The 21,267-nt window shown below is 41.4% G+C and overlaps 1 protein-coding gene across 1 annotated transcript in view; it reads left to right on the forward strand.

Annotated features, from left to right (window-relative positions):
• The first annotated feature begins 5,959 nt into the window (after window positions 1–5,959).
• wdr95 (WD40 repeat domain 95) overlaps window positions 5,960–21,267 on the forward strand; it is a 48,232-nt gene continuing 32,924 nt past the window's right edge. Inside the window, exons 1-6 of the mRNA XM_007891323.2 lie at window positions 5,960–6,203; window positions 15,650–15,703; window positions 17,212–17,295; window positions 18,886–18,951; window positions 19,949–20,179; window positions 21,090–21,172. Coding sequence (XP_007889514.1) covers window positions 5,967–6,203; window positions 15,650–15,703; window positions 17,212–17,295; window positions 18,886–18,951; window positions 19,949–20,179; window positions 21,090–21,172 — 755 coding nt within the window. The 5' untranslated portion in view covers window positions 5,960–5,966. The remainder of the gene's footprint in view (window positions 6,204–15,649; window positions 15,704–17,211; window positions 17,296–18,885; window positions 18,952–19,948; window positions 20,180–21,089; window positions 21,173–21,267) is intronic.

The following is a 21,267-nucleotide window of genomic DNA, read 5'->3' on the forward strand; positions in this document are numbered from 1 at the left end:
TGAAGTGGAGGCGGTTGGTTAAGTAGAACTAGAACCGTGCGAGTGCAGTCCCACTAAGGTTAATGAGGGAGGGGAGCTGATGGAGGAGGATGGCATGGTTGACTATGTTGAACGCAGCAGAGAGATCCAGGAGGACGAGGAGGCAGAGGGAGCCCTGGTCACAGATTGAGATAATGTCGTTTGTGGCTTTGACAAGCCTGCCTGTCCGACATCGAGTCCTGGACGAGAGACAACTTTCTTCAGCTCAACGTGCGAAAAACCGAGGCCCTCCTGATTGGCTCACGTCAGCGCCTCCGCACCTCAGGCGCTGACACCATCAGCATCCAAGGCTGCACTCTCCACCTCTCAAAGCCAGTCAGGAACCTCAGCGTTTTGTTCGACCCTGAGCTGTCCTTTCTCCCTCACATCCGCACCACAACTGGCACCGCCTTCCATCACCTCCGGAACATCGCCAGACTACGGCATTACCTCACCCCTCACGCTGCTGAAACCCTGGTTCACGCCTTTGTCACCTCAAGGCTGGACTATGGGAACTCTCTCCTCGCCGGCCTTCCCGCCACCTCCCTCCACACTGCAGGTCATTCAGAACTCTGCAGCTCGTGTACTGTCCCGCACCAGGCTTCGGGACCACATCACTCCCACCCTCGCTCGCCTCCACTGGCTCCCCATCCCCCAGAGGATTGATTTCAAGATCCTCATCCTCACCTACAAGGCCATTCACGGCCTTGCTCCCTCCTACCTCTCCAACCTACTATCCCCCTACCTACCTGCCCGTACCCTCCGTTCCTCTGGCTCCGGTCTGCTCCACGTCCCCCGCCCCAAACGCCCTACCATCGGTGGTCGGGCCTTCAGCCTCTCAGCCCCCAGGCTCTGGAACTCCATCCCCCAGTGCCTTCGCCGCTTCCTCCCTTTCCTCCTTCAAGGCCGGTCTCAAAACCTTTCTCTTTGACCGTGCCTTCAGCTCCCCTCTCGACTCTCTTCCCCCTCCTCGCTCCCTCCCTTCCCTCCCCTCAACCTGACCATTTCCTCGCTCCCTCCCTTCCCTCCCCTCACCCTGACCATTTCCCCCCTGCTCGGGTCATGACCCAACTGTGCAGCGCCTTGGGACGTCCTCCTGACGTGAAAGGCGCTTTATAAATGGAATCTTGTTGTTGTTGTTGTTGTTGTCTCTGTGCTGTGGGCAGGGCGGAAAGCAGACCTCAGGGGCTTGAGGAGGGAGTGGAGGGAGAGTTGTGACTGAAGTTGACCTGCAACAATGCATTCCAGGACTTTGGCAAGGAAGGGTAGGTTGGAGATGGGACAGTTGTGTGAGAGATTAGAGGGATCAAGGGTGGGTTTTTTGAGGAGGGGTGTGATGACAGCGGTTTTCATCAAAAGCAGCATAAGCACAGCTCACCCTCGTGTGATGCATTTGATTTTCCTGTGTGTGCCCATCCATATCTACTATTTACAATTCACTTATCCAAATAGAATTGTAGAATGTTTATAGTTCAGAATGAGGCCATTTCAACTCTTCACAAAAGATCACAAGAGATCTTCTCTTGGATCCAGAATACCCACTGCTGTCATCCCATTGCTGCATGAAGTTGTTTATTAAATGTCCAGTATCCTGGTCTCAACCAGCCTTCCTGGGAACTAACCTGTTCCAGTTATTAATTGCCCTCTGGGTGAACAAATATTTGTCCTTTGCAACTCTAGACCCTTGTTCTGCTGTCATTGCGCATCTAAAAGTATTGTTCTGGGATGACGTTCTCAATCCCATTTAAAATCTTACATAAAATTTCCGTGTTTGTGTTGCTTATTCTCCACTGCAGTTTGCCTGATATTAGGCACTAATTGGACTGGGGATAATGGACTGCCACCACTGGGAATGCTAAATTATTTAATAATATTTTCTACGATAATTCACATAGGGTTGTTACCTTGAATTTCTTTGGATTTTTTTGGTATCCAAAACATTTGGAAACCCATTCCCCATGCTTAAGGAGTCTCCAAACCAAACTAATGGTAATTCCACTTATCTACGGTTTCCAAATGCATTCACAATTTAGCATGAAACGAGAAAGTGCCCTGGGTTCTCTCAAGCTGCTCCCTTTACTACCCCATAGATTTCTCCCCACTCTATCTTCCACGCAAGAATGCAAAACCTGCAGAATATTCATTCCCCACATCTCCACTATTCAACCCTGGCCTCTTTCCCTCTCCTGGCAGAATTAGTGGGGCTCAGACACAATACTTTCTGCTCATTTGCTTTTGAAGAGCTGCCAAAATGAACTGGATTCATTGCCAGACATGCAATATAAACAGCATAAATAGGGCCTCTTCTATGAAATTTAGGCTGTAGATTGGAACATAGGTATACACTATGGAGTGCTCTCATCACTTTTTCAATCAAATTCACACGGCAGGAGTAAATATGATATCAACCCTTTAAGGATATTGAGTAATTGTGATATCATCCGGTTAAGTTTGCCATTGAACGCTGGTGAATTGTATAAGAAGTACAATGTGTACAAGGAGCATTTGCTTCACTTTGCCAACCTGGAAAAACAACCGATCGTAATCTGACCACATTGTAGTAAAACTTCAACTCATTCCTAACTACCTGCCCCACTGTTTGATTGCAAGTCCACTGTGACCCACTGCTGCTCTCAAACAAATCCAATTGGCATCACAACTCATCAGCCACTCCTGAAGGATTATTAATGTTTCGTCCACAAAATATACAGTCAATTCATTTTACAGTATAGGGGCTATATCAAATGCAAACTTTTTTTATCATGAGTTATGTTCAAGACTTGCAGAATTTTTAAAGAAAAAAAATTAAAATGAACAGTATTGATTATCCTAGCATGTGATTTAAAATATTTTCCTCCCAAAAGGACGTTACAATTAAAATGTAGCATTACACATTAATATTAATATATAAAGACATACTGTATATGGTTTCCCCCACAAAATATACAGTTAATTCACATTACAGTATATTCTGTGAAGGCTTTGCAATGACTCAAAGATGTAATAAGGGGCTATATCGAATGCAAGATTTGTTATAATTAATATATAATATATATTTCGGTATCAAGTAGCTTTGATAGTAAAATATATCTTAGCTACATTTCTGTTTAATGTCCAGTACAGACAAATCATATAAACTGGGATACTGGGGATAAAGTATGCTGCGGTAAAGTAAAGACTGCAGTTTTGAAACAGTTAATAATAATCAGCCTTTTGAAAATAGGTCCTTTATTTCACTAGTTTTCTCTGGAATTGAAATAATTGTTGCTTTAAGAAGGGCTTACTTAGCAAGGAAGAATAGTGTCAGGTTGCACGTTAGTCACACCGTTGCAAGGGAGCGATGAGACAGGCAGCACTGGTAACTGTGGGTGTAAGTAGTTTGACCCCTTGACCACACAGAGCCAGCAGTAGGTTGACTAGGCGAGGAGCTGAGCTGAGAGATCAAAGACCATGCAACTGGGGAGGAAAGTGCGTCCAAGCTCAGCCGCAGCGAGGTTAGAAGCGTGCAGCGTGAGCAGGTACTAAATCATTAAACAAAGGAATCTTCTTGCACTGTTACGTGTTCAGTTTTTTTAAAAAAATCAGTGCTTTTAGCACATAAGAGTGTAAGAAGATTCCAGCTGCTAGATGGTCGTCTTGTTTTTTTAATTAAAAATATTGATTTAGTCAATTTGAGAATTGGTAAATGAGCCAGCAACTTCTCTGTGTCCAGTGTTGTGTATGTACATGCTGTTGTCAGGACACCAGACATCAACTTCCACTGTTTCCTCTCTGCTGCTAGTCATTTCCATGCAGTGATTTCACTTAACCAGCGATGGGGGCACTGTTAGGTTCTGCCCAGTTTTTTAAAAAATCTTGTGTCTCATATATTAGGGAAGGAAGTATTTTGATATCCTGGGAACACTCAACAGATCAGGCAGTATCTATGGAGAAAGGAAAGTGTTCCCCATGACTTTTGTTTTTGTTTCAGATTTCCACCATCTGCAGTATTCAAAGCCCTCCATGGTCTTGCTTCCCCCTACATCTCTGACCTCCTAACCCGCTACCATCCTGTTCGCTCCCTCCGCTCAGCGGGCTCTGGCCTGCTTCACGTCCCCCGCCTTGCTCGCCCCATTTTCGGCAGGGGTGGGGGGCTTCCGTCACTCTGCCCCCACCTCTGGGACTCCATCCTGCAGTCACTCTGTCTCGCTCCCTTCCTCGCCATCTTCAAGATCCACCTCAAGACCCTCGTCTTTGACCGTGCTTTCGATTTCCCTGCTTCCCCCACCCCCTGCTCTCCCACCCCCCCCCCCCCACCACCCCGACCTTCAGCTCGGGTCCGTAACTCTGTTTGTCCAGTGCCTTGGGACGTTCTCCCAACGTGAAAGGCGCTATATAAATATAATGTTGTTGTTGTTGTTTTGTGTTTTGTTTATATTTAATTCACTGCCACTTCTCTTCTAGGAATGCCTATCATGAAGAAGTTCTCCCTTTCCTTTCTTCATTGATGCTGCCTGACCTGCTGAGTATTCTCAACTGAGTGTTTTTGTTTCAGATTTCCAGCATCTGCAGGATTTTGCATTTTATTTTCGTATCCTATTTAACTTCAAAAGAAAACATTCACACAGCTTGAATTATTTAATGATAAAACTTGGAAAAGTGCTGGTGTACACTTGTTTTACAGAAGAGCTGAGATGGCCTCATTCTGAGCCGTAAACAGTCTACAATTCTATTTGCAAAAAATGCATTGGAAATAGTACAGATGTGAATGTGCGCACACAGGAAAATCGAATGCACCACACAAGTGAGTTTGTGCTTGTGCTATTTAAGCAAAATGGTAGTGTTGATTCTTAGAGAGTCACGTACCCTATGTTTTCCTCACAATTCACACAAGCAGAGCAAATTCTTTCTCCTGTGGTGTATATAAATCAATCATTTACAATACAGAGAACATCATTTAGCCCATTGTGCTTATGCTGATACTTGCTTTTCCCCACTCGGGATAAATATTCAATTCCCATTGTCCTCTGCTTTTCTCAAGCCTTTCATTGTTCAATTATTCATGCAATTCCCTTTTAAATGCTATCATGGGGAATAAACAGCCATTTGGAGTGAAACGTTTTAAACTCTTGTATTTTTTATATAAAAAAGGAAAATGAAGCCTTTTTCCCCTCTGGTTGTAATCCTCAATTCATGTTTTTTTTTATTAATTCATTTGATGAATGTCAAATTAAATTTAATATGAGATGAATTCTAGATGCTGCATATAGGAGTGAAAATTGAGGCATGTGTACTCCATGGATGGGGTTGATCTCTCACCTCAGAGTCAGTTCAAGCCCACATCGGGACTTTGAATCCAGACTGATAGTCCATTGTAGTGTTGGGGAGCACTGCGTTGTTGGTGGTGCCGTCCTTCAGTTGAGACATTGAACCAAAGTCCCATCTGCTTGTTCCATGGCATCCATTGGTACTATTCAAAGAAAAGAGCTTCCCCAGGGCCTTGGCCAACAATCTTCCAGATAAAATCAATCATTCACTTCATGGCTGTTTGTGAGACATTGCTTTGTGCAAATTGGCTGCTGCGTTTGCCTACAAATGCAGTCACTATCCTTCACAGTAAAATCCTGCGAGCTGCTTTGAGGCGTTTTAATGGTGTGATAGACAATATATATCAAATACAAGGATTGTAACTTTTACAGATAAAGGAGAAGGAGAAACTCCTTGGAGGGGATTTAGTTGACTTGTGCCATCCGAGTGAGGTAGCAGGAAACAAGGCAAACTGAATTTTGGGTGATATATAGCTCAACAATCAAGGCAAGTTCTTTACATCTAGATTTTTGGGACTTGGACATTTGAATCCTTGGCTAGTGAAAGTTGTTTTCCTGCTCGCGGCACTGACGTGTTTGTATTGTTTTCCCAGCCTTTACCGCTATGGCAGTTCTGGCACAGACAGGACTAACCGTACTACCATGTCTCCTCGAGCGGGTGCAAGAACTGCCATATCAGGAACCAGTTGTGGATCTACATCTAGTGGCATTCATTCACAAGCAAAACCAGACGAATGGCCAGAGTGGGAAGAATTGCTGGAGAGGGATATATTCAAATTGAAATGCAGGAGGAACACAATCGGACCTACCCAGAATTTGGCAATAAATGTGGATACTCAGAGGCTTGGAGCAACTGGACAGATTCCGCCAAGAGAAAAGGTAGCCAAAATATGTGATCAGGAGAAATACAACTCAGCTACAATCCAATTTACATTTACATAGTGCCTTTCATATTGGGAGGAAAAGCGTTTAAACACAGATGGCTGGGCAGCCAAGGGAAGGGGATACGGTCAACAAACTAAGTCTTGATGCGGCTCTTTAAATTCTCTGACGGTAGTGGAATACAGGAAACATCGTTCAACTGAAAGTAAACCGTGCATTTTCTTCAGTAATGTGTGCTGCAGGAATGACATGGGTTATATCGTTGGAAATTTTGACTACTAATGAACTTGTTGGTGTTTATTATTATCCCAGTAAGAAACAAAGTTACTGGATTCTGGGAGATTGAATCTAGATGGCCGGGTGGATGGCTCCACAAATAGATTTATTATTATAAATGCTTGCTGTGTTTTAACACTGAATGCTACAGATCAGGATTATCTTTGAACCCTGAGCTAAACTGACATAAGAGTTTTTGCTCCATCGCTATCCAGTGTTCTGTTCTGAATAGTGTAGGTGCTGAGTGATTCAGTGAATTGTTCGTACCAATGATCTAATCCACAAGGTGGATGCAAGAAGGAAGATGTGTAGGATAGATAGTTGGAGCTTGAGAGGAAGATTTTGCCCACAGAATATACAGTCAATTCACTTTACAGTATATTCTGTGAAGCACTTTGAGACATCCCGAAGATGTGATAAGGCGCAATATCAAATGCAAGGATTATTATTATTAAAATTCAGAGGAGCAATGGCCATAGTACAATCATAGGATGTCACTGATACTGGGAGGCCTTCTGTGTCTGTAATGCCATACTCGAGAAGCTCGCCAGCCAGTGCCAGAAGCATTCCTTGCTTCTGGAAACTGCAAAAGGGTGGCATAATGGGATCTGACTGTGTTAAGGTATTAGGGAGTGGGACTAAGCCAGAAAGTGAGGCCAGACTGCGAGTGTTTGTGGATCAACCAGCAAGACTTGGGAGGAGCAGATCAATCCCTGGGGACAGGGAATCTTGTCACTCAATAACGCTGTAAGCCAAAGCCCTAATGTTTAGGATGGTCCTAGATGGACAAGTAGTTGGAAACTTGCCAGATCGTGCTGTGTGGATTTTAGTTGGTTAAACGGCAGAAGTACTTTTGTATTTTTTTACTAGCTTAGTAATTTAGGGTTATTGCTGCAGGTTATTCCTAATGCTTCAACATCTCTGTTATTCACTTTTAACATGATAATTTATCAACTGAAGCCCTTAATTTATGTGGATAAAGGTGAAGAATATAGTAGGGACAAAATACCAATCTCCCAATAAGTGTAAACAGTGTTCAATATAAAATAGTGATTGTGTCAAGTTTCATTGTTTTATCATTCTAACAGGAGCTCTCCCATGGCAGGCAGGCGTAGGTAATGTTACTGTGATCAAGGAGCCATGCTATGTAAATAGAGAGATTGTCAAAGACCTGGCCAGTACAAAGGAATTGAGCTGCTGTGTTTGACATTAATGTTTAATCATGCAAGTGTAAATTGTATTGCAAATGTGTCCTGATAAGGATGTCCTGATTACTGCAGAAGCGTAAAATAAAGCTTTTGACTATTGCTAGAACTTCGACAGGATAGGTTGCATTTTTGTCAATTCACAGTATTTGTAAAAGATTGTTTTAGTTCCACAATCAATTCTGGTCGGAAGGTAGACATGCTGCGGGAAGACAAATGGTAAATTTTAACACTCCTCACTCTATCAGGTTTCTAGTTGAGTTCACCACTTGTCTTCTATTTGTAAACAGTGGAACTCTATAAATGAGCACAGGACACCCCTCAGCTTGGTGCTTGTGATACCACACCCCTCCTCTCTAGTGTAAGCGATGTACATGAGGTTCTTAGTAAAACCCAGGAGCTAAATTTGCCAATAACCATTTCAAGTGATGCACGTCTAAATTTGGCAGGAAAAGTATATAAAAATTCTTGCTTTTTGGTATATTACGTTATCGCATTGTCAAGACATCTCAAAACTCTCAACAGGCTTTTACTGTGTAGTGACTGTGTCATGACAACTTGGCTCAGTGGAAACACTCTTGCCTTTGTCAGAAGATTATGGGCTCAAATATCACGTTAGGTCTTGAATTCACATAGTCTGTTGACATTCAAATGCAGTGCTGGGGTGGGGGGGGTTGAATTGTCGTAGGTGCCGTCCTTCGGATGAGACGTTAAACTGAGGTCTGTCCACCTGTTCAGGTGGATGCTAAAGATCTCATGGCTCAATTCAAAAGGGAATATCTCCCAACAATCCCCCAAATAAAATTGGTCATTCTCTCCGTATATTATTTTTGGAACATTGGCGCGAGCAATTGTGCTGCTGCATGTGTCTACAAGTACACAGTCAGTCCAATTGACAGTAAATCGTGTGAAGCACTTTGAGACATCCTCCCAGCATGATAATGACATGTGTTCCCTGTGCTGGGCAGAGCAAGAATTCATCCTACCACAACCACAACAACAACAACCACAACAACAAGATTACATTTGTATAGTGCCTTTCACGTTGGGAGGACGTCCCAAGGCGCTGGACAGTGTACAGCATTTCAGACTCGAGCTGGGGTCAGGGGGGGAGAAGGGAGGGGAGGGGAAGGGAGGTGGCCGATGGCATGGTTGAAGAGGAGGGTCTTGAGGCGGGACTTGAAGGAGGCTAAGGAGGGGGCAAGGCAGAGTGACTGAGGGATGGAATTCCAGAGGTTGCTGAAGGCTCTCCCGCCAATGGTGGGGCGTTTGGGTCGGGGGACGTGGAGCAGGCCAGAGCTGGCTTAGTGGAGGGAACCGGTGGGTTGGTAGGGGTTAGGGTTAGGAGGTCGCAGAGGTAGGGTGAGGCGAGGCCATGGAGGGCTTTGTATGTGAGGACCAGGATCTTGAACTGGATCCTCTGAAAGATAGAGAGCCAATGGAGTCAGGTGAGAGTGGGGGAGATGGGGTCACGGAGTTTGGTGCGGGAGAGGACACGGGCTGCAGAGTTCTGGATTATCTGCAGCCTGTGGAGGGAGGAGTTGGGAAGGCCGACAAGCAGGGCGTTTGCATAGTCGAGCCTGGAGGTGATGAAGGCATGAACAAGAGTTTCAGTGGCCTGAGGAGTGAGGCAGAGTCGGGCGATGTTACGGAGGTGAAGGAAGGCAGAGCGGGCCATGGCTTGAATGTGGGGGAGAAAAGACAGTTGAGGGTCGAACAAGACACCTAGGTTCCTGACTGGCTTGGTGAGTTGTAGTGTTGCCAGAGCCTGAAGGTGCTGAGGGGCTGCCGTGAGCCAATCAGTGGCGCCTCAGTCTTGTTTATGTTCAACTGTAGGAAATTTACCCTCATCCAGGACTTGATGTCCGACAGGTACTCATTCTTGATTTGCTATCCAATGATCGAGATGGAAACTGTATAGGACTGGTTGTTCAAAGGCAGAACTGGATCTGATGGTAATGATCCCTTCAAGACTGAATAGCTTGCCTGAGTTCCCATATGGGGAATAGGTACTTAGAGTGAAGTAGAGGAATGCTGCATGAGCTGCTGTCTTCAGCAAAGCAAGGGAAACACGTACAACTCAAGATCACAAAAGCAAAGTACAGTATATTCCTGTACCAAGCTGATGTAGTGATATTTTATTGAGTACTATTAATGATCTATCTGTTTCTTTGTGGCTATATTCACACACTTAAAGCACTTATGTTAATGCTTGCAGAGGTGAGGTGTGTTTCCAAGTGTGGGGGGTTGTCATTGCAAGGCTCATGCTGGTTGTGAGTGTATGTATAATTTATGAGTGTAGTGAGAGGCTAGACTAGTTGGTCTGCAGGCAGCCAGGTGAATTAGAAGCTTCAAAGCACAAGTGTGGTTAACATCATTCAAGCAGAACTCTCAAGAGCATGCAGGTAAGGAGATCAGACCTTCTCCCCCCAACGCCTGCCTCTCCCCAATCTCTTAACTAAAGTTTGGAGACTCAAGAAGAATGAAACTGTAGTTAAGTGTATAGAGAATGTTGTAATGGTAGCGACCTTATCTTATTGGAAGTACTTCATAATATTCCTTGCATTTTGATATAGCTCTGTATTGCGTCTTCGAAACAACAACATTACATTTGTATAGCGCCTTTCACATCAGGAGGATGTCCCAAGGCGTTGGACAGTCAGTGTTTCGGACCCAAGCTGGGGGGCAGGATTGGGGAGGGTGGAGGGCAGGGGGAAGCACAGTCGAAGAGGAGGGTCTTGAGATGGGTCTTTAAGGAGGCAAGGGAGGGAGTGAAGTGGAGGGACTACGGGTTGGAGTTCCAGAGGGTGGGAGCAGAGTGGAACGTCTCAAATGTATATGTAACTTTCTAAATGTACGTGTATTAACAATGTAATAAATAACTTGTTCCTAACCTGTTTCATAAAAGTAGCCCTCCAGCAGAGAGAAAATCTTTTTTATTGTGATTTTCTGATCCCAAAACGCAAAGCCTTTAATTCCAATTGTGAAGGATTGCCAAAGTCTCATCCTTTTTTAAAGCATTTTTTTAAAATGCTTATGCACCGTATCTATTACCATGGCTTATTTTAAATTAATTTTCATGGTTTAATGATCAATCGGCTCCGCTTAAATCAGCAGACGCACAGCTATTAATAATTAGCCATTCTCAACTATTTGGGACCATTTTAACAGATCATTTAATCGTCAAGGATTCATGGACTGGCACGCAGCTTTTAAATATTATCATTTGGGGGATTTGATCCAAGCTTAATTCGGGTTATAGGAAAGTATTGTTCTGGGTGTACTTTTTCTATCCCATTAAGCACCGTGCATACCTCTAAGGTCTCCTCTGAGATATTGCTTTTAAAGGATTGAATTCAAGCCCTAGCTTGTCCAGCTATTCCTCATACAGTAGGTCATTCAACTAAAACTGAAGATCAGCCTCGGTGCTTGTATTCTGTGCATTGCCCCTAGGGGACTAGGTGAGCCACTATGTTGTGGTAACCAGCAATATACCAGGTGCAGCCTGAATGGAGTAGCAACTTGCATTTATGCAGTGCTTTTCACATATAATCCACCTCAATTGGAAACAGATGAGGATGAGATCAAAAATGATTATCAAATGGATGGTCTGGAAATATAGGTGTCAAAATTCCATGCATTCCTCAGTAAACAAAATATTTTGAAAGTAACAAAACATAGAGAAATATTTAGATTTGCTAAATTAAAATGAATACCAAATTCTGTAGTTGTTTTGTTGAACAGCAATGTCTCACAAAACAGGCAATTTATTTGGGAGATTGTTTGCTAGGAAACATTACCTAAATAATGTAACATTAATTTAGTTGTGGATTATGTACAACAAGATACAACAATAAGATTACATTTGTATAGCACCTTTCACGTCGGGAGGACGTCCCAATGTAGACAACACTACAGACTTTTTGCTTTATTTCCTGGAGCTAAATAGTGTGGAGGTCAAATATTGACTAAATATTGTTGTGAGGATGAGGAAGGGTATTTGATAAAGGGAAAGGAATAGAAATGGTGGCATTGAATTTCATGTCCTTGTTCCTTTCATGTTCTTCAGAAAATGGCTTGAGGGACAGCTACAGAAAGAACTTAGCGAGGCTCAGCCCATTCAATCCAGGGGTGAATGTTGGCTAATTTGGGAAATGATGCTTGGAGGAAAGCAATATTAAATACCCAAATTAAAGTCTGACAAATTGGGGAGAATGAGCGGCAGACAATGCAAGTGAAATGAGCAGTGAATGCTGACCTATTTTGCAATTCATGGATGAGAAATTCACACAGAATATTGATGACTATGCTGTGTTGAGATCAAATGACAACTGTAGGAAGATAACCTGAAAGGATGTGCTGAGATGCCTGAAAGTTTAAACTAGTTAACCACAACGGATCACATACTGAATGTGGTGGTGTTGCAGCTGAATTATGGAATACCAGCCCAGTCCTGGTTGTTTTCAGTTCATTGTTGTGTAAAGCATAACCACCAAGTGTGAATGATAGATTAATTTTAGAACTCTGTGCAACAGCAGATTACATCATTCCTTTTATAACCATCTTCCTGGATTTGTAATCTGCATCAACCATCAGATCAATGTTGAACTATCTATCTGACATTGTGTGTTCGGTCTACAGTCAAATTCATTACACATAATTGAAGAATAACCTCAACAATCTTGCTTTCAAAATAGACTAGCAATGAATCTTGAAAGGCACATTCCCTCCCAACCTCACTAACGTACAGCAAATAGTTCTAGTTTGTGATTATACAGTTATTTTGTGAACTCATTTTATCACAGGACATTCTGTATGCATGTTTGTTCAATGAATGAATATGCGATTGTTGAACCAATCATTTGAGCATTTTTAAAAACTGGTCCATTAAGACACCAACCCTTTGTACTTTCAAGCAAATATCAATGTACCCTGAAATTTTGTAAACTCTTTACAAGAAGATACCATCAACTCGCAAAAATTTACATAGAGTGAAAACAGAAATGCAAGAGACACTACCCTCTGTGAAGGGCACTATATAAATGCATGTTGTTGTTGTAGCATGTTCAGACATTTTATGGACAGCAATATAAAATTAAACATAATTCTTGCATTTAGTGTAACACTATTATGTTGTCGAGAGGTCTCAAAGTGTTTCACGGCATTTTACTGTGAAGTGTAGCGACTGTGTATTTGTAGCATTATGTACTCAGATACGGTTTGGTTTTATCAACAACAATTTCAACTTGTATTAATAGAGCCCCCTTCACCCAGGATAATATCTCTGAGTCCTTCAGTCTTCGGTATCTTCTTGTAAAGTGTTTACGTAATTTCAGGGTATTTTGGTATCTGCAAAGTATTAACATTTAAGAATCTGAGAAAAAGACATTTGACGCTCAAATCTGTCTCATTTGCTTCTGTTCTACTTATGTTCAGCATTAAATTTGATGTACTATAGTAACAATCCAAAATAAAGTAAATTCTTATCAATAATCTCCATTAAGACCCATCTTTTTGACCGCACATTTGGACACCTACTTTTATTTTCTCCCCCAACTCTGATCCCCATCCAACCTGTATGCAGGCTTTCAGCTGTTTTTTGATATGAAAGTTGCTAAATAACAACAAAATTACATTTGTATAGCGCCTTTCACATTGAGAGGATGTCCCAAGACACTGGACAATCAGTGTTTTGGACCTGAGCTTGGGGTCAGGATTGGGGATGGTGGAAGGCAGGGGGGTGGGGGGAAGGAGGGTGATCGAAGGTACGGTCGAAGAGGACGTCTTGAGATGGGTCTTAAAGGAGGCAAGAGAGGGGGCGAGGTGGAGAGACTGAGGGATGGAGTTCCATGCGGCGCGGGCAGAGTGGCTGAAGGCCCGCTCGCCAATGGTGGGGCGGGTGAGGTGGGGGACGTGAAGCATATGATGCATCTGATTCACATTATAGTGACCAATGTGTAATGCTGTAGATGTGTCAGTGTTGCGGTTCATTTCCTTTTTTGAGTTAACTAGTGAAGTAACCATTTATTAGTCTAGTTGCCAGGGATCATTTATTTGTTTATAGCTATTAAACCCAGTCAACTATTTTATTCCATCAATTCTGATGCCAAGAGTGAACTCAGTATGACATGAGACAGTGTTTTAGTTATTCAGCCGCTATACTGAAAAGGTGGCTATGTTCGCATCATTTAATTCAAAGTTATTTATTCTTCACCCCTTTGCTCATTTCTTTGTGACTTGTGTTTGTGACAACCAGCAAAGTGCTCTAGTCTTCTTTGTTTCTTAGCCTTCGAGAAAGATTGGTTATTCATTTCATGGCTATTTGTGGGATCTTGTTGGGGCAAATTGGCTGCTGCATTTAATAATAATATTTACATTTGCCATAGAGCATTTCATGTCAGGAGGAAACCTCCAAGCCCTGCACAAGGTTTACTGTAATGTCTCGTGACTGTATATTTTGCAGGCAAATGTGGCAGACAATTTAATCCCATCCACAGCTATGAAGTGAATAATCAAGTTTATCTGATGGACCCCATTGTGGACATATAAACTCCACCTTTACCCATAGGAGATGTTTTTCTGATTGAGAACATGTAGGAGTCATTAATGGGCATGTTCTAAATTGAGAAGAGATGTGCTATAAGATGCATTTGCCTATGAAGTAGTCACTGCAGTTGACCTGAAATTACCTTTTGAAGTTCTATGAGATATGGATTTTTTTTAAATATTGGGTGATGAGTTGACGGTCTCAGAACATCTTCTGGAGATGTTGTTTGTAACATTTTGTCTCCTCTTCCTTTCCCTGCCCCCAAACCTGCTGGCTTGTGTTTGGGTTGCCGATCAATGGTCTTGGACTTTTAATAATATATAATAATAATCCTTGCATTTGATATAGCGCTTTTCATGTCTTCTAGGATTCTCAAAGCGCTTCACAGAATATGTTGTAAAGTGAATTGACGGTCTATTTGTGGGCGAAACGCGGCAGCCAGTTGCACACAGCAGTGTCCCACAAACAGTCGTGGATTGAAAATGACCAATTTTTATTATTGTTTTGTTTTGGAGGGATTATTATTAGGTGGTGGAGTAAGGAAACTTGCCCAAGGTTTTGCCCTGCCTGGAATTGAAGCCAGGTGTCTCACTTGCAAGGCGAGTGCTCTAACCACTGAGCTACAGGACTCCACACCTTTAGTCAACTGTTCATTGTTCATTTGTGATCTTGTATTGACTGTTGCCAGTTTCATTGGAGCCAAACCAGACCCTCCATTGTACAAATGTTTATGTTCTTGCAGGGGTTGCTGGGATCAGAATCTGAGTGACCTTTATTTATTGGCTGACATCCTTTAATCTTCCACAGGGATTGATCTCAGGATATTTCCAGTTAGTATAATAGTATGGACAAGAGGTGTATTAGCTCATTGAGCCAGTTATTCAGTTAATGAGTTTGGAGTGGTGGCCTTTCTTGTTACCTGAAGTTCAAAGATCTCTTTAAGGAATGAACAGGTAACATTTTCTGGGTGACAGCTAAGATTGGTATAATTTCAGCACTGTCACAGTGTCCTATAGTAGCTGTGATGAAAATGAAACGTGGAAACAATGTCAGTATTGTACTAGAGTAGCCAGCAACAAATATGGTGTGCACTGTCCTTGACAGACAAAGTGGGGCTCACTCTGCAGACTTATTTTGAATTATGTGGTCACCACAGAAGAAATCGAGCCAGATGCCTGTTCTGTACATTTATTGAATGATACAATGAGTCCTCACTATTGTTGGATATCAATGTCTCTTCCTGCTCATTTTTTAATACAGTCCTGCCACAGGTTGTGCTCAGAATAGTCAAAAGTAGTGTTTCCATTAGAGTGAAGGGAAGCTCAGCAGTAACTCATAGTAATAGGGTAATTAAAATATGGAAAGCTCCAAGTGGCTATTGAAACAGAGACTATAACTGTCTGTTTTGGTTTCAGATTGAAAAGCAATTCTCCCTGGAACACCTTCAGAGGCTACAAGCTGCATTCGAGGTGAGAGTACTTTATGGGATCAAATATCTTTGTTACTTCATGATAGGTAGTTCTGAAATTTGACTAGTTAAATCCTAAATCTAATCTGTCTAATTATGACCAATTAGATTTACAACTAATTGATCATAATTAGATGAACCACCAATCAATCTGTGGTTTAATAATAATAATCCTTGCATTTGATATACCGCCTTATCATATCTTTGAGACGTCTCAAAGCAAATTGATTGTATATTTTGTGGGCAAAATGTTTACTGAAACAGAAGAAGGACATTTCTTTATATATATTTTGAGCTGGAAAAATGGATCAAAATGCTCCCATTTAATTGTTGACTTAGTCTCATAGGCCTATAAACCCAAGTTATTACTATGTTTAATAAGTTACTTAGTAATAATAAACAATTGCCACCTATTTAAACATCTCTAAAAATTGCCAGTCTTAATGATTTAAACTGTCATAGTATAGAATATTGGTAAGGCCAGTTTTGGACTATAAGGCTGTTTTTGCAGCTTTGGTCACTACTTAAATGGTTCTAGATTATTTGGAAACGATACAAAGAAGAGTAACTAAGATTAGTTTTTAGGTTCTTTCTGGCTGAAGAGTGTAGGACGTTCCATGAATACTTTCCAATATAATTCTCATTATAAATAGAATATTATTATTATTATCCTTGCATTTGATATAGTCATTTTCATGTCTTCTAGACGTCTCAAAGCACTTCACAGAATATGCTGTAAAGTTAATTGACTGTATATTTGTGGGCGAAACGCAGCAGCCAATTGCGCACAGCAGTGTCCCACAAACAGTCATGGATTTAAGTGACCAATTTCTTATTTTTTTCTTCTTGAGGGATTATTATCAGGCATGTGGAGGTAGTAAACTTGCCTAAGGTTTTGCCTGCCGGGGATCGAACCCAGGTCTCTCGCTTGCAAAGCGAGTGCTCTAACCATTGAGCTACAGGACTCCTATGTACTAATAGGGACCTTGCCAGTCTCCCCAGCTCCACTATTCAAAAAATACAGCTCATTCAAAACTCTGCTGCCCGTATACTTACCCGAACCAAACTCCAATTTAATAATTTAAAAGAATAGATACATGTGGTTACATGGGGATAATTTCCTATAGCCTAATCCATGCTCAACAACTCTGGTTTACCATGTAATGGATAACTCTGTGATTACTCTTTCACCAAGGATAAATACTTTTCTGGTAAAGACTTCCACAGGCATGTGTGGTGCAAGTGGAAAACTTTGTTAGTGGCATTGTGAAAAGAAATTCAGATTGCTAAGGATGTTGTCTGGGATATAGGTTAATGCTTGTGAAAGACTATGGAAGCTTGAATATATCTTCAGAAGATTGTTTTACAACAACAACTTGCGTTTCTATAGTGCCCTTCACACTGAACGGCATCTCAGAGCGCTTAACACTCAATGTGAAACAGATATGACTTGTATTGACAAAGTGGGGAGATTGTTTGAAGAAAAAATCTTTCCTCTGTTCTTTTTAGAAATCTGAAAAGGCCGGCAGAAAATCCCTGGATGTGGGAGCATTCACGAGGATAGTGAAGAAATGTGTGGGATCTCATGGAATAGTAAGTATTTGTACTTGGGACAATGGACACGGACACATGTATACAACAGCAAATTACATTTGTAAGATGCCTTTCATGTCTCTGACTCTACCAGCTAATTGAGGATCACTGCTGTTCTGATCAATTTGCTGTCGTACATAAAGTCCAAGGAGACAGCCATTACCTATTCCCTGAGGAGGTAACTGAAGGAAAGGAAGAAAACAGTTTTAACACCAAGAACTTTCCTTCAACATACAGTAGTTCCAAATCAATTTCTCACCAACTCCCAAACATTGCCCACTCACACGGTATCAAACATGTATATGGTTATTTCAGACCATCGTCTTAGCTGCTGGATTTGTATATGAAAGTGGAGGAACCAAGGCTGGCAGATATTTGAAAAGACCATTGTTTTGCTGGCTCTAAGATGTTCCATTCACACCAAGGTGTGAGAAAACCCTGTGGGGTTACAGAAATGTAAACTAAACACAATGAGTGGTTTGTTAAAATTCAAAGAACAAGCGTAGAATTTGCAGGTGTGTGTGCACTTGAGTCTGTGAACCCATTGATTGCATTGAACCTCAAACGAGAAGATGTATAGAAGGAGAGATGGACAAGAAACCCAAAGAGACCTACATGCTTGTTCCAAGGAAAACCATGCTTTAAAGAGGGTGGCTTTTGTATTTAGTTTTCTATCTGATTGCTTTTGCTCAATCCTTTCTATTCTCTCTGTGCCTGCGTGTGAGCCAGTATTTTCACTTCTTATTTAGAAAACTGAGAAACAAAATGTTGGTTTGTCTATTTTGGGCCAGTCTGGGGTTGTTGATTGAACCTATGAGAAAACCGTGCACACAGATTGAGAGGAGTGACACTGGGTCCAGGTGAATTTCTGGCTGATAGTTGAAGTAAGTGGATTATGGAGAGGGATTTGATAAAGCTAAAGCCAGGGTAAAATACAGTTGAAATTACCTGTCAACTAAAGACTAACTGACTTTTCCTTCATGGCAGCCTTGCTGTTGCGTTTCTGTCAGTTTGTTCCAGAGCATCATGAAATCTGACCTGTCAGCTTTCTATAATTTCAAAACCATTGTTTTGTTAAGACGCCAATCCATTAGCCACGGTCGATTTCTTAAAGGTCAACTAAACCCTAACAAACTGGAAACAATGGCCATTTCCTTTGTTATAATCAAACCAATTTGTGAATTCCTTTTCAATCATGTTGATAACTAATATAGCGCCTTTCACATTAGGAGGATGTCTCAAAGCCCTTCACAGGACATTTTAAATGTAAAGTGTCGTAAAACTCTCTAGGGAAGCAGAAAATGTTATTTGTTTCAAAAACAAATTAGATAGATTTCTGCTAGAAAATAATATCTCGAGATACAGTATATAGTTTGGGACACAACATGTCAAGCGACTGCCAGGATGATGGAAGGTGAACTAAATGGACATTGGTCTTCTTTCGCCTTGCAAATTCTTATGTTAACTGCATTTTTGTAAGCAAATGTTCTTTTGTGTGTTGCCTTTATCAGTGCAATATGTGTAGATCAGATTAGTATTGATTAGTTACAATGGAAAGATTGATTAAAATGTCACTGTTTATTGTTCCAGAGGGAAGACCAAATAGGAGAACTCTTCAGGAAAGTTGACTATTCTGCAAGTGGTCAGATTGCCTGGGTATGCTCAGTGTTAAGTAGTTGGTTTGTGCATTCACTGCTCTTAAAGTATTGAGTCTAATGGTGCATTTAGTTTGTGGTTTCAGTAGCTGGAAGAGGCGCCAATGTATTTGGGCCTCTTCCATTGGGCACTACATTTCTTGCATTTACAAAACAACACAAATTTCCATAGTACCTTTCATATCAGAAAGGCATCCCAAGGTGCTGAACAGTCCAGGCCTGATTGGATCCAAGATGGGGTTGGGATCTTCATCAATACTAGGGGGTTACCTGTAGGTTTCTACGTGGAATCTGATCCAGGCAAAAACACAAAATTAATAAGACATCCTAATATTGGACTACTTCATTTTGTTGTCCAGCATCTGGAGGTAAAGCTGAATGCAGCAGGTCTGAGATATCCACGTACCATATAGTGTATACGATGAGATACATGTGCAGGAGCAATTCTAACCAATTCTAAATGGCATGACCTCTGTCTTGTTTAGACTGTGTTGTTGGCAACACATAAACCTGCCACTGGGGGAACTGTTTTGTTTGGTAAAACCATCATAGGATCTTGCAGTTTGTGGCGTTATCCCAGATAGAGAGGGTCCACTTCTATATTTAAAAAGGTATCTTGCCATCAGCACTTATTTTACAAATCAAAATGAGTGTGTTTAGCCTCACCCTTTATGCTCAGTTGCAGTACATTCAAGAAAAAAATATAAATATCAGATGAAAGGAATTGGAAGGAAGATTGCCACACACTTGGGTTGCTTAAGTGATGGTGACATTTTAAGTGAATCATTTTAATATAGCAAGTGGGGAACATTATGTGGCTTTTGTCAACGACCTCTTGTGTCACAATATAATAAATGCATTCTAAGTCAATGACTAGATGTCTCGAAGACTTGATCAGGCGCTGCAATCAAATGGAAGCATTATTATCATTATTATTAGACTAGTTTGATTTTTTTCATGTCTTGCTGTGCCTTGTATTAAAACTTGTTCTTTGGCAGGATGAATTCTGTAACTACATGCAACTGGAGTACACACGGATCACTGAGTCCTACACACAATCAAAACAAGTTGCCTTCTTGCTTCCTGCAAGCATCAGTGAGAACTTTCATGGAGAACCGATCATATACATCTACCCTACATCTGATAATTCCTTCATCGTGGTCAGAGAGGATGGGACCATCTCTTTCTGGTCAGCCCAGCTAGAGCTGAAGCTAAGCAAGAAAGCTTTTGTATGTACACTTGTAATAATAATAGTTGTATTTGATATAGCTCCTTATGTTGTTGAAGTTTCTCAAAGTGCATTACAAGATATACTGTAAAGTGAATTGACTGCATTTTGTGGGTGAAATGCGGCAGTCAATTGGACATAGCTGTGTCCCAAATATGATTCACAAAATAATGATTCACAAAACAAAACACAAGTTTGTTTTTTTATGAACACTGAAGCATCTAGGATTGCTATTTGTCCCGTAAATTTCCCTGGCAATTTTAAAAATTCCTCGTAGTTGGGTCACATTTAGACATTTAGGCAAATGACTTCAGAGAACTTGCATTTTTATCACCTTCACAAGCTCCTGTCTCGTCTAAGTCACTCTTTTTGGTAAATACATCAATTATTTGCGCGAATATGGTCCGACAAGTGTCCATAAGATGAATGACTAATTAATGAAGAGGATTATTGGCCAGGAGAACCTGCTGACTTGGAGTAAATAATATTTCTGGGTTAAAGAAGAAATATCTTTATTTAATAACTGGGATCTGTCCAGTTACTATCCAATTAGCCCTGTTTTAATGGATGTTATTTAAGGACATTACCAGCCTCTGCTGTGATGATGCCCCACAGTCTAATACAAGGCTAACACTCGCTTATTTGGTTGCACAAAAGTTAGGCTATGAGGGCAAGGTATTGGAAGGTTAAATCCTTACTTCAATGTGGGTCAGGATCAGAGAGTAGGAAATAATGAAGCTTGGCCTCTGTTTAGACTGAGATGGGTTTGAGTTGTCAATCAAATTATACTTGATAGCATACTGTCATCGTGCCATTGCTCTGCTTGTGTAATTGTAGTTTCTTTATATTTATCAAAGTCAAAATCCATTGCGAGTCTTAGGATCTCTAACAACATGAGTTTCACTTTTCAGGAGCAGCCATGTAACAGGAAGTCCAAATGGATAACAGGTTTTACTCTGATGCCTCAGTATAATAAGTTCATCCTAAGCACTGGGTACGTGTCATTTTCTATTTATTTTACTTTCAGTGGCTCATGTTCTGTATTGTGTGAAGCTCCTTATCTTTTGTGTTTTTCTTTTACCTCTTTCG

The sequence above is a fragment of the Callorhinchus milii genome, unplaced genomic scaffold (genome assembly GCF_018977255.1).
Source record: "Callorhinchus milii isolate IMCB2004 unplaced genomic scaffold, IMCB_Cmil_1.0 Scaffold4, whole genome shotgun sequence".
Lineage (NCBI taxonomy): Eukaryota > Metazoa > Chordata > Chondrichthyes > Chimaeriformes > Callorhinchidae > Callorhinchus > Callorhinchus milii.